Source organism: Heptranchias perlo, chromosome 24 (assembly GCF_035084215.1).
Source record: "Heptranchias perlo isolate sHepPer1 chromosome 24, sHepPer1.hap1, whole genome shotgun sequence".
NCBI classification, from domain to species: Eukaryota; Metazoa; Chordata; class Chondrichthyes; order Hexanchiformes; family Hexanchidae; genus Heptranchias; species Heptranchias perlo.
Genome location: NC_090348.1, coordinates 48,526,952 through 48,539,060, shown reverse-complemented (window position 1 = coordinate 48,539,060; position 12,109 = coordinate 48,526,952). Strand labels below are relative to the sequence as shown.

At 46.9% G+C, this 12,109-nt stretch overlaps 1 protein-coding gene across 1 annotated transcript; it reads left to right on the top strand.

Annotated features, from left to right (window-relative positions):
• Positions 1 to 1,352: 1,352 nt before the first annotated feature.
• Positions 1,353 to 11,883, top strand: LOC137341803 (cytochrome b-c1 complex subunit 10-like). The gene is made up of 2 exons (XM_068005305.1): positions 1,353 to 1,375; positions 11,629 to 11,883. The coding sequence occupies exons 1-2, from the start codon at positions 1,353 to 1,355 to the stop codon at positions 11,768 to 11,770; spliced, it is 165 nt and encodes a 54-aa protein (XP_067861406.1). The 3' UTR covers positions 11,771 to 11,883.
• Positions 11,884 to 12,109: the final 226 nt, after the last annotated feature.

Sequence of the window (12,109 nt, the reverse complement as noted above, 5' to 3'; positions counted from 1 at the left end):
TCTCGGGAAGGGCACTCCAGGTTTCATAGTGACCCTGTATGGTTGAGCAGTTTGCATTTTTCCCACTTCATTCGCATGTTGGGACCAGAGTTGCTCCAGGACCCTTTCTAACAGATTCGCGACTTCTGTACTACACACGTACTCACTCCGGTTTTCGAGCAGGTCTCTGTCTAACATCTTTCGTTTAAAGGCTGCATGATTGTTTATAAAGGGATATAAGAAAATGGCAAAGGCAGCTCCTTCACCCAGCCGTATTCCGGTCCCTCCCCTGGTACCTGCGATTTCGGTCCATGTTAAATGGTTTAAGCACTTGACCATGGGTCCAAGATCCTGTTGACCATGGCCTTCTGCAACTGCCAGAGTGCAGTGGGGGGCACTATCGGCTACTTTAAATAAGGGTTTTACCTCACTGGGTAGTATGATTGACACAGCTATGCCAGCCGGACCTATCAGGATCGTATCGCATGTGAGATCAAATTCGCATCCTTCGAATGTTTGATAAAAACAATTTTTACAAACATCGTGTCCAGTTTCATGAAAGTAGGCTGTACAGTGTAAATTGTATTTCCATGAGGTTAAATTAAGGGATGCGAGGTAATCAGATGCCATCCTAGATACGGACTGCAGGGACCCCACCAATCTTCGAAGTTTTATGGCCAGAGAGCCACTGTTGTTCATTAACCATTTATAAATGACGGGTGACTCAAATTCTCGGAGGGAGTACATTCCATAAGTTTCTTCGGGGATAGACACTTCTAATCCCCTATCCGGACATATGATGGTGGCTCTCATTTTGCATAAGAGATCACGTCCGAGTAAATTAACGGGTGCGTCCTCTGATAGTCGGAATGCATGTTGTCCGTGGAATACTTCTGATTTTATGTCTAATGGTTCTGACCATTGCATAGTTTGTGTAACTCCTGACAGGCCAACACACTGTACACTTTTATCCGATTTTGGGGCTTCTTTTGCCATTTCTTTGGACAATAAAAAGTTAGTAGCACTTGTATCAACAAGGAAGTGCACTTGTTTTCCCCCCATGTGTAGATAGGGGCATGGTTCTTGACCAGCGTTCACTGAGTCTGTCGGCATTTGACAATCAGGTTTCTGACACGGGGGGTTCGAGGGCTTCATGCGGGATAATTTCCGGGATTATTACAATTTGAATTACCCCATGGATTCCCAGTCCAAAATTGAGCTTGGGGTCGAGTGGTGGGTTGATCAGCATGATTTTGCGGTGGACCATTGGCAGACCTCCTGTCGGGCTGAGGACAATTCGATCGCCAATGTCCATTTTTCCCACAATTAAAACACAGACAATAAAAAGGTTTTTGAGGATTTCCCACACCGGGATGTCCAAAACCTCCTGGTTGAGGTGGGCCTGATCCGCCTCCCCGTTGTGGGCGTCCCCTCCCTCTATTATGTCCCATATAATATAAGGTGAGCGGGTCATTTGGAGCCACCTTTGTTTCTGCGTACATGGAAGTTTTACTTTTATTTTCTTTACTTTCTCTACTTCGATCCTGAACATTCTTTAGAATGGACGTCAATTGAGGCATAGTTTTGTGTCTCCAATCTCGGCATATCAGAGACAGTGGGTCTTTTAATTCTGGTCTGAGTCTGTTAACGAGGGCATTAACGAGTGGCACTTGGTATACATCTTTAGCCATACCAGAACACTGGTCAAAAATATTCTCCATTCTTTCGATATAATCCTCAACATCCTCATCTTTCCTTTGACTGGTTTCTGGAATCTTAGTCCAATTTGTTTTCTTTGGGAATTTTACGTGCATTACTTCATATAAATTTTGGCAGAATGCATCATCTGCCACTGTCTCGTCTGATCCGTTGGCTGCCCTATGGTTTCGGATAAAGGCAAAGCTTTCATCGCCCTCACACAGTCTTTTATATCTATTATCTTTCAACCATGCGCGGAATAACTGATCTATATCTACTATAGTTGGTTGGTGACAAATGACTATCGTATTCAATTGATCAATAGATTTTTCGAAGTCTTTAGAGGGGTCCGGTAAGTCCTGGATCATTCCCCTCAATTCGGTGGCTGTCCATGTACGGTGGATGGAAACTGGGTCCCCGTCTGCAGCACGGACATTGGGGAAACGTCTTAAGGGCAGTTGTGTTCTGGCTGGGGTGGGCCTAGACTCTCCCTCGTCTCCCTCCTTCGCCTCTCTACGTCTTATGGCGTCCCGGGTACCCTGACTTGGGCCCGCAGTCTGGGAGGGTGTCTGGGCAGCTGTCCCACCAGTAGCGCCGCCCTCAAGATTAAGTGGAGGTTGGGGATTTGAAGGGTTAATGGGGTCCCCTTCGTTCTCAGGCAGTGCGGGTACCTGCTCCTGATAAGCCGGGGGGTTTCGTGGGGCTCGCATCTGTCCTATCAAATAATCATCGTCATTTTCCGGGGCAGTGGGTAGGGCCGGATATAGTGACACAGCTAATGGCAACTGTTTCTTTATTAACATTTGCTTTATTTTTATATCTTGTTTAGTATTTCTACTGGCCATTTTACTCTGTTCGTGTCTTGATTCTGCTTCTTTTTTTCCAATCTGAGAATGCCGCCCACTTAACCCCTTTTTCAACTTTCTTTTTCGGGTCTCTGTCTTTTAAACATTTTTCTAAACACTTAATTCTGTCCATATTAAATGTACCGTCTTCGGGAAAGGGATATTTTCTAGTCCTGCTCCATTTTGACCAAACTATCAACTCGTCAGTTGTTTCTTTCCCAAAGTCTCTGTACATGTGAGCAGCAGGTGTTCCCTTTGGAGGGATTTTGCTTGCGCTGGTGCCCTGCGCTTATAGTTTATACAATCCTCCACACTGTAATTACACAACAATCAAGACCTATCTTAACTATCACAATTCTATACTTGATAATTCAGCCGATTGGACAAGACGTCATGTGTTCTCTACACCTACTTTAGGGTCCTGGCCTTCACGTGGGGTTAAAACCCTCTTAATAACCAGCTCAGGCTCGATGCGTGAGAGAAACGTCTGCAATTGGTTGGATCAGCTGACTTACACAAGATTCTTGTATACCTTAACACTACGCGACATTAACACCAGTCTGCGTTTGTCACCACGACAGACTTGTTCAAATTACAATTTCACACAGTTCCAAATGTTAAAATTTTCTCTGGCGCCTCTCGAGCAGTGAGCGTCTGTCGGCCCCAGACAGCAACCTCAATGTCACTCGAGTTATTTTCCTGGTTTCACAGATCTACTCCGTTAATGCTCTCTCTCAGCCCGTTACTACAACACCTCAGCTGACAATATCGAGTAATCTGTCACGTTCCTTTTCCCCTTTTTTTTCTCCTTGTCCATTCGAAACACATTTCCAATGATCGCCTTCCAATTCCTAAAGGCAAACGGAAGAATTAGTCACGTCAGTTAATGCATACATTTATTAATCGCAGTGCGTCTGCGGCTTGTACAGACAACCTGTATCCGTACTTACCGGGGATCACAAGCAATCTCGGTGGGACCTCCAAGAAACTGTCGAAAACTTAAACTTAATATTACTTATTCTATACAAAGCATTAACACCCAAACAAAAGATAAGACAAGAGAGAGTTTATTATTTTACTTGTACAAGTGGAAGAGCACCTCAAACAATGGTTGGGGCTTCGTCTACACTGAGTTCAAGAAACAGCTCACGTTTATACAGCTCAGTAACAACGCCCACCTGTCACAGAATATGGGCGTACACGGACATTCTTTATTGGCTCAGGGAGTTGGTCAATCAAAATAGGGAACCCACCCTCGAGTTCCCATGGCCGTCTCGATATTTTGGACGCAGGCCTGGGAAAGTGCTTTTCCCTAAGAAACTGTCTTTATTATCAGTAAGTCTGTAGCTAGTCTCAAGGCTATATGATCATCCATTCCTGTTGGTCAGACAGCGATCAGCATGAGAAAGCTCAAAGTAATGACACAATTGTGCTTCTATGTGTTCTCGTGAGAAACTATTATGTGAGTTTTAAAAGTCAATTAGCTGGTCAGTTAATATGGTCAAATATCCCTTCATGCATTTTTAACTTTGTGAGTTAGGTGTATTAGAGAGAGTTAATATGGTCAGGTATCTCTTTATGCATTTCCACAGCCGGGGACAGACGGAGAGAGACCGAGACCCCGGGCCGGGGACAGACGGAGAGAGACCGAGACCCCGGGCCGGGGACAGACGGAGAGAGACCCAGACCCCGGGCCGGGGACAGACGGAGAGAGACCGAGACCCCGGGCCGGGGACAGACGGAGAGAGACCGAGACCCCGGGCCGGGGACAGACGGAGAGAGACCGAGACCCCGGGCCGGGGACAGACGGAGAGAGACTGAGACCCCGGGCTGGGGACAGACGGAGACAGATGGAGACCCCGGGCCGGGGACAGACGGAGAGAGACCGAGACCCCGGGCCGGGGACAGACGGAGACAGACCCAGACCCGGGCCGGGGACAGACGGAGACAGACCCAGACCCCGGGCCGGGGACAGACGGAGACAGACCCAGACCCCGGGCCGGGGACAGACGGAGAGAGACCGAGACCCCGGGCCGGGGACAGACGGAGAGAGACCGAGACCCCGGGCCGGGGACAGACGGAGAGAGACCGAGACCCCGGGCCGGGGACAGACGGAGAGAGACGGAGACCCCGGGCCGGGGACAGACGGAGAGAGACCGAGACCCCGGGCCGGGGACAGACGGAGAGAGACCGAGACCCCGGGCACTGAGGCCGCTCACCGCAGGACGGAGCTCTTGACTCCGGTCCCACAGAACTCCCGGAGCCCTGGATAAAGGGAACCGCTCGTAACCCTCCCCCTCCACCCCCTCCCTCCGTCCCTCACCCTCCACCCTCCGTCCCACCCCCTCCATCCCCTCCCTCCATCCCTCTACCTCCACCCCCTCACTCCGTCCCTCCCACTCCACCCCCTCCCTCCATCCCTCACTCTCTACCCCCTCCCTCCATCCCTCCCCCTCCACCCCCTCCATCTCTCCCACTCCACCCCCTCCCTCCGTCCCATCCCCTCCACCCCCTCCCTCCATTCCTCCCCCTCCACCCCCTCCATCCCTTTCCCTCCACCCCCTCCCTCCATCCCTCACCCTCCACACCTCCATCCCTCTCCCTCCATCCCTCTCCCTCCATCCCTCTCCCTCCACCTCTCTCCCTCCACTCCCTCCACCACCGCTTCCTCCACCCCTCTCCCTACACTCCCTCCACCCCTCACCCTCCTCTCCCTCCACCCCGACCCTCCTCATCCTCCACCCACGACATCCATCTCCCTCCACCCCCCTCTCCCTCCTTCCGCCTCTTCCTCCTTCCGTCTCTCCATCCTCCCCCTCCCTCCTTCCCCCTCTCCCTCCTTCCCCACCCTATCCCCCCTTCCCCTTTCCCTCCTTCTGCCCCCCTCCCTCCTTCTGCTCTCTCCCACCTTCCCCGCTCCCTCCTTCCCCCCTCCCTCGTTCCCCCTCTCCCTCCACCGCTCGTTCCCTCCACCGCCCGTTCTCTCCACCGCACGCTCCCTTTCATAGAAACATAGAAAATAGGAGCAAGAGTCGGCCATTCGGCCCTTTGGGCTGCTCCGCCATTCAAAATGATCATGGCTGATTGTCTAACTCAGTACCCTGTTCCCGCTTTTTCCCCATATCCCTTGATCCCTTTAGCATTAAGAAATATATCGATCTCCTTCTTGAATACATCTAATGACTTGGCCTCCACTGCCTTCTGTGGTAGAGAATTCCACAGGTTCACCACCCTCTGAGTGAAGACATTTCTCCTCATCTCGGTTCTAAATGGCATATCCCGTATCCTGAGACTGTGACCCCTGGTTCTGGACTCCCCAGCCATCGGGAACATCCTCCCTGCATCTAGTCTGTCTGGTCCTGTTAGAATTTTATATGTTTCGATGAGATCACCTCTCATTCTTCTAAACTCTAGTGAATATAGGCCTAGTCGACCCAATCTCTCCTCATACGTCAGTCCTGCCATCCCAGGAATCAGTCTGGTAAACCTTCGTTGTACTCCCTCCATGGCAAGGACATCCTTCCTCAGATAAGGAGACCAAAACTGCACACAATGCTTCAGATGTGGTCTCACCAAGGCCCTGTATAACTGCAGTAAGACATCCCTGTTCCTTTACTCAAATCCTCTTGCAATGAAGGCCAACATACCATTCGCCTTCCTAACTGCTTGCTGCACCTGAATGCTCGCTTTCGGTGACTGGTGTACAAGGACACCCAGGTCTCGTTGCACCTCCCCTTTTCCCAATCTATCACCATTAACTTTCTGTTTTCACAACCAAAGTGGATAACCTCACATTTATCCACGTTATACTGCATCTGCCATGTTCTTGCCCACTCACCCAACTTGTCTAAATCACCTTGGAGCCTCTTTGCATCCTCCTCACAGCTCACATTCCACCCCAGCTTTGTGTCGTCTGCAAACTTGGAAATGTTACATTTAGTTCCCTCATCCAAATCATTGATATATATTGTGAATAGCTGGGGCCCAAGCACTGATCCCTGCGGTACCATCCACAGGACGCACTGCAGCAACTCGCCAAGGCTTCTTCGACAGCACCTCCCAAACCCACGACCTCTACCACCTAGAAGGACAAGAGCAGCAGGTACATGGGAACAACACCACCTGCACGTTCCCCTCCAAGTCACACACCATCCCGACTTGGAAATATATCGCCGTTCCTTCATCGTCGCTGGGTCAAAATCCTGGAACTCCCTTCCCAACAGCACTGTGGGAGAACCTTCACCACACGGACTGCAGCGGTTCAAGAAGGCGGCTCACCACCACCTTCTCAAGGGCAATTAGGGATGGGCAATAAATGCCGGCCTCGCCAGCGACGCCCACATCCCATGAATGAATTTTTAAAAAACCACCAGCCACGTTTATTCCCACTCTCTCTTTCCTGTCTGTCAACCAATTCTCAATCCATGCCAGTATATTCCCCCCAATCCCATGTGCTTTAATTTTGCACACTAACCTCTTGTGTGGGACCTTATCAAAAGCCTTCTGAAAATCAAAGTACACCACATCCACTGGTTCTCCCCTATCTATTCTACGAGTTACATCCTCAAAAAACTCCAGTAGATTTGTGATGCATGATTTCCCATTCATAAACCCATGCTGACTTTGTCCAATCCCGTTAATGCCTTCCAAATGTTCTGTTATCACATCCTTTATAATAGACTCTAGCATTTTCCCCACTACTGATGTTAGGCTAACTGGTCTGTAATTCCCTGGTTTTTCTCTCCCTCCTTTTTTAAATAGTGGGGTTACATTTGCCACCCTCCAATCTGTAGGAACTGTTCCGGAGTCGATAGAATTTTGGAAGATGATCACCAATACATCCACTATTTCCAGGGCCACTTCCTTTATTACTCTGGGATGTAGATTATCAGGCCCTGGGGATTTGTCAGCCTTCAGCTCCATTCATTTCCCGAGCACTATTTTTTTTACTAATACTGGTTTCCTTCAGTTCCTCCCTCTCACTGGACCCTTGGTTCCCTAACATTCCTGGCAGGTTATTTGTGTTCTCCTTTGTGAAGACAGAACCAAAGTAGGTGTTTAATTGTTCTGCCATTTCTTTGTTCCCCATTATAATTTCTCCCATTTCTGACTGTACGGGACCTACAATTCTCTTCACTAATCTTTTTCTCTTGACATATTTATAGAAGGTTTTACAGTCAGTTTTTATGTTCCCTGCTAGTTTACTCTCATACTCTATTTTTCCCCTCTTAATCAATCTCTTTGTCCTCCTTTGCTGAATTCTGAACTGCTCCCAATCCTCAGGCTTGTTGCTTTTTCTGGAAATTTTATATGTCTCCTCTTTGGATCCAATACGATTCCTAATTTCTTTTGTAAGCCACGGTTGAGCCACCTTTCCTAGAAGTTTACGACATGGAAAGAGGCCCTTCGGCCCAACATGTCCATGTCGCCCAGTTTATACCACTAAGCTAGTCCCAATTGCCTGCAATTGGCCCATATCCCTCTATACCCATCTTACACATGTAACTGTCCAAATGCTTTTTAAAAGACAAAATTGTACCCGCCTCTGCTACTGCCTCTGGCAACTCATTCCAGACACTCACCACCCTTTGAGTGAAAAAATTGCCCCTCTGGACCCTTTTGTATCTCTCCCCTCTCACCTTAAATCTATGTCCCCTCGTTATAGACTCCCCTACCTTTGGGAAAAGATTTAGACTATCGACCTTATCTATGCCCCTCATTATTTTATAGACTTCTATAAGATCACTCCTAAACCTCCTACTCTCCAGGGAAAAAAGTCTCAGTCTATCCAACCTCTCCCTATAAGTCAAACCATCAAGTCCCGGTAGCATCCTGGTAAATCTTTTCTGCACTCATTCGAGTTTAATAATATCCTTTCTATAGTAGGGTGACCAGAACTGTACACAGTATTCCACATTTACTCAGATGCGACCAGACAGGAATGAATAATTGTTGTAATTCCTGCACACATTCTTTAAATATTAGCCATTGCCTATCCACCATCATCCCTTTTAGTAAAGTTCCCCAATCTATCATCGCCAACTCACACCTCATACTTTCGTAATTTCCTTTATTTAGATTCAGGACTCTAGTTTCGGATTCAATTATTTCACTCTCCATCTGAATGAGGAATTCTATCATGTTATGGTCGCTCTTCCCTAAGGGACCCCGCACAACAAGATTGTTAATTAATCCTTTCTCATTGCACAATACCCAGTCTAGGATCGCCTGTTCTCTCGTTGGTTCCTCAACGTATTGGTCTAGAAAACCATCACGTACACACTCCAGGAATTCCTCCCCCACAGTATTATTGCTAATTTAGTTTGACAGATCTATATGTAGATTAAAGTCTCCCATGATTATAGTTGTACCCTTCTTGCTTGCGTCTCTAATTTCCTGTTTAATGCCCTCCCCTATATCTCCACTACTGTTTGGGGGCCAAAAGACAACCCCCACCAAAGTTTTCTGCCTCTTGGTGTTTCTTAGCTCCACCCGTACAGATTCCACATTGTGATTTTCCGAGCCAATATCCTTCCTCACTATTGCATTGATTTCCTCCTTTACGAACAATGCTGCCCCACCTCCTTTCCCTTTTTGCCTGTCCTTCCTCAATTGATAGGGGATTCAATTGTAAGGGGAACAGATAGGTATTTCTGCGGCTGCAAACGTGACTCCAGGATGGTAGGTTGCCTCCCTGGTGCTAGGGTCAAGGAGAGAGAGGGAAACCAAGGAATTATAGACCAGTTAGCCTAACATCTGTTGTGGGGAAAATGCTGGAGTCTATAATTAAGGATAGGATGACTGAACATCTCGAGAATTTTCAGTTAATCGGAGAGAGCCAGCATGGATTTGTGAAAGGTAGGTCGTGCCTGACAAAGATGATTGAATTTTTTGACGAGGTGACTAAAGTACTGGACAGGGGAATGTCAATGGATGTTATTTATATGGACTTCCAGAAGGCATGTGATAAGGTCCCACATAAGAGACTGTTATCTAAGATAGAAGCCCATGGAATCAAGGGAAAAGTACGGACTTGGTCAGGAAGTTGGCCGAGCGAAAGGCGACAGAGAGTAGGGATAATGGGAAGGTACTCACATTGGCAGGATGTGACTAGTGGAGTCCCGCAGGGATCTGTCTTGGGGCCTCAATTATTCACAATATTTATTAACGACTTAGATGAAGGCTTAGAAAGTCTCATATCTAAGTTTGCTGATGACACAAAGATTGGTGGCATTGTAAGCAGTGTCGATGAAAACATAAAATTTAAAAACGATATTGATAGATTAGGTGAATGGGCAAAACTGTGGCAAATGGAATTCAATGTCGACAAATGTGAGGTCATCCACTTTGGATCAAAAAAGGATAGAACAGGGTACTTTCTAAATGGTAAAAAGTTAAAAACAGTGGATGTCCAAAGGGACTTAGGTGTACAGGTCCATAGATCATTGAAGTGTCATGAACAGATGCAGAAAATAATCAAGAAGGCTAATGGAATGCTGGCCTTTATATCCAGAGGACTCGAGTACAAGGGGGCAGAAGTTATGCTGCAGCTATACCAAACCCTGGTTAGACCGCACCTGGAGTACTGTGAGCAGTTCTGGGCACCGCACCTTCAGAAGGACATATTGGCCTTGGAGGGAGTGCAGCGTCGGTTTACCAGAATGATACCTGGACTTCAAGGGTTAAGTTACGAGGAGAGATTACACAAATTGGGGTTGTATTCTCTGGAGTTTCGAAGGTTAAGGGGTGATCTGATCGAATTTTATCAGATATTAAGGGGAACAGATATGGTGGATAGAGAGAAACTATTTCCGCTGGTTGGGGATTCTAGGAGTAGGGGGCACAGTCTAAAAATTAGAGCCAGACCTTTCAGGAGTGAGATATCGAAACTTAATTACCTATTATACACAATGCATTAACTCCAAGCACTTAATTCAGACAAGTAAGAATTTATTAAGAAACTTGTACAAGTTGGAAGCTGTGTCCAAGCAATGGTTGGAACCAACTCTACGCTGAGCAGATGAAATGGTTAACTTTTATACGGTTCAATTAGTAATGTCTGTCCATCATAGAATATGGGCGTACATGTACACTCTCATTGGTCAAGTGGTTAGTCAATCAAAAATAGGGAACCCAACCGTTTTGGTTCCGATGCCTGTTCAACATCACGAGACAATGTCTTGGGGAAAGTGGCTTTCCCCTAAGAAAGTGTTTTTATTATCAGTTTTGTACTCAGTCTCAAGGCTATATGGTCATTCATTTCTGCTGGTCAGACAGTTATCTCAGAAGCAGACAATAGCTCTTCTGTGTGTCTTTGCTGGGAACCGAACATAAGCGTTCTATTGTATTCAGCTGGTCAGCTAACATGGTCAACTTATTCCATCATGCTTTGCTTCTTTTATGGTTCAGTATTTCTACATTAATATGGTCAGCTTTATGGTTTCCACATCCCCACCTTTTGTCCTATATATATATATAAAAGGACAACACTTTAATAAGGCATTATTCCATCCAGACGTTCAAACTCCTCCTGTGTCACCTCATCCTGTGTCACCCCTACTTGCACCATCAAATTTGTGGGCGCTATATGTGTACCCAGATTGGACATCATAACACAGCAGCATTTGACAAAGCAATAGGCTATAAGAATTATAACAACAAATATGACTAGTCCCTGAACTAGAGAAGTCCCAATAGAACCCAGCCATCCTGTTGTCCAGCCCCAAAGAGTGAACGAAGGGGGCTGCTTGAATTTCTCAGCTTCCCTTTGGATGTGATTGGCCAAATTAGTAATCTTCTCTGAACTATCAGGTATGTAGGTATAACATTCAGATCCAATTAGTGCGCATGTTCCTCCTTTCTCTGCCAATAGGTAATCAAGGGTCATACGGTTCTGTAAGGTGACCGTACGAATGGCTGTCATTTCTGCGCTTATTTCCTTTAAGGCTTCTGCCGTATCATTAGCAACTATTTCCCAGATATTGGCTAATTTAATAATTTCTCTGGTGGCCTTACTCACTCCCCACCTCGGGAAAGCAATGGCCCAGAATCGGTCGGCCTCAGTAATTACCCTCTTTACTCGTTGCCCAGCAGGATATTGAGGCAGGGACGATGACCCTGAGAATGGCAAGATTCCAACAGTGACAACATGGGGAGCTTTTGGTGGTGTGGTACTCGTATACGCTACAGACTGGAGAGTAATCGTTGACCGTATCCCATACGTTAGAGGAAAATTCAAGACTGAATGAAATGCTCAATGTTTTAATGATGTAGATGAACACATCCCTTTAATTAAGGCGGGGACGATGAGTGTTGGACATATGGGATTACATATCCCAAGTAACATGATCCGGTCCATTTTTGAGGCCACCATGGGTATGCCTTGTGACCACAAATAAAGGAAGTTTCATTGGACGCAGTTATTGCAGGAGAATTTTTTACATGTATTCTGTCTGTGTAAATTTGGCCGCCTGTGCAAGGCTGCCATCTGATGGTACTACTGATGCTGGTTTCTGTCATATTTATATACTGAGTGCAATTACTCCATCCCATTACATCACCCCCCACTGAGTTCTTACTCAAACATA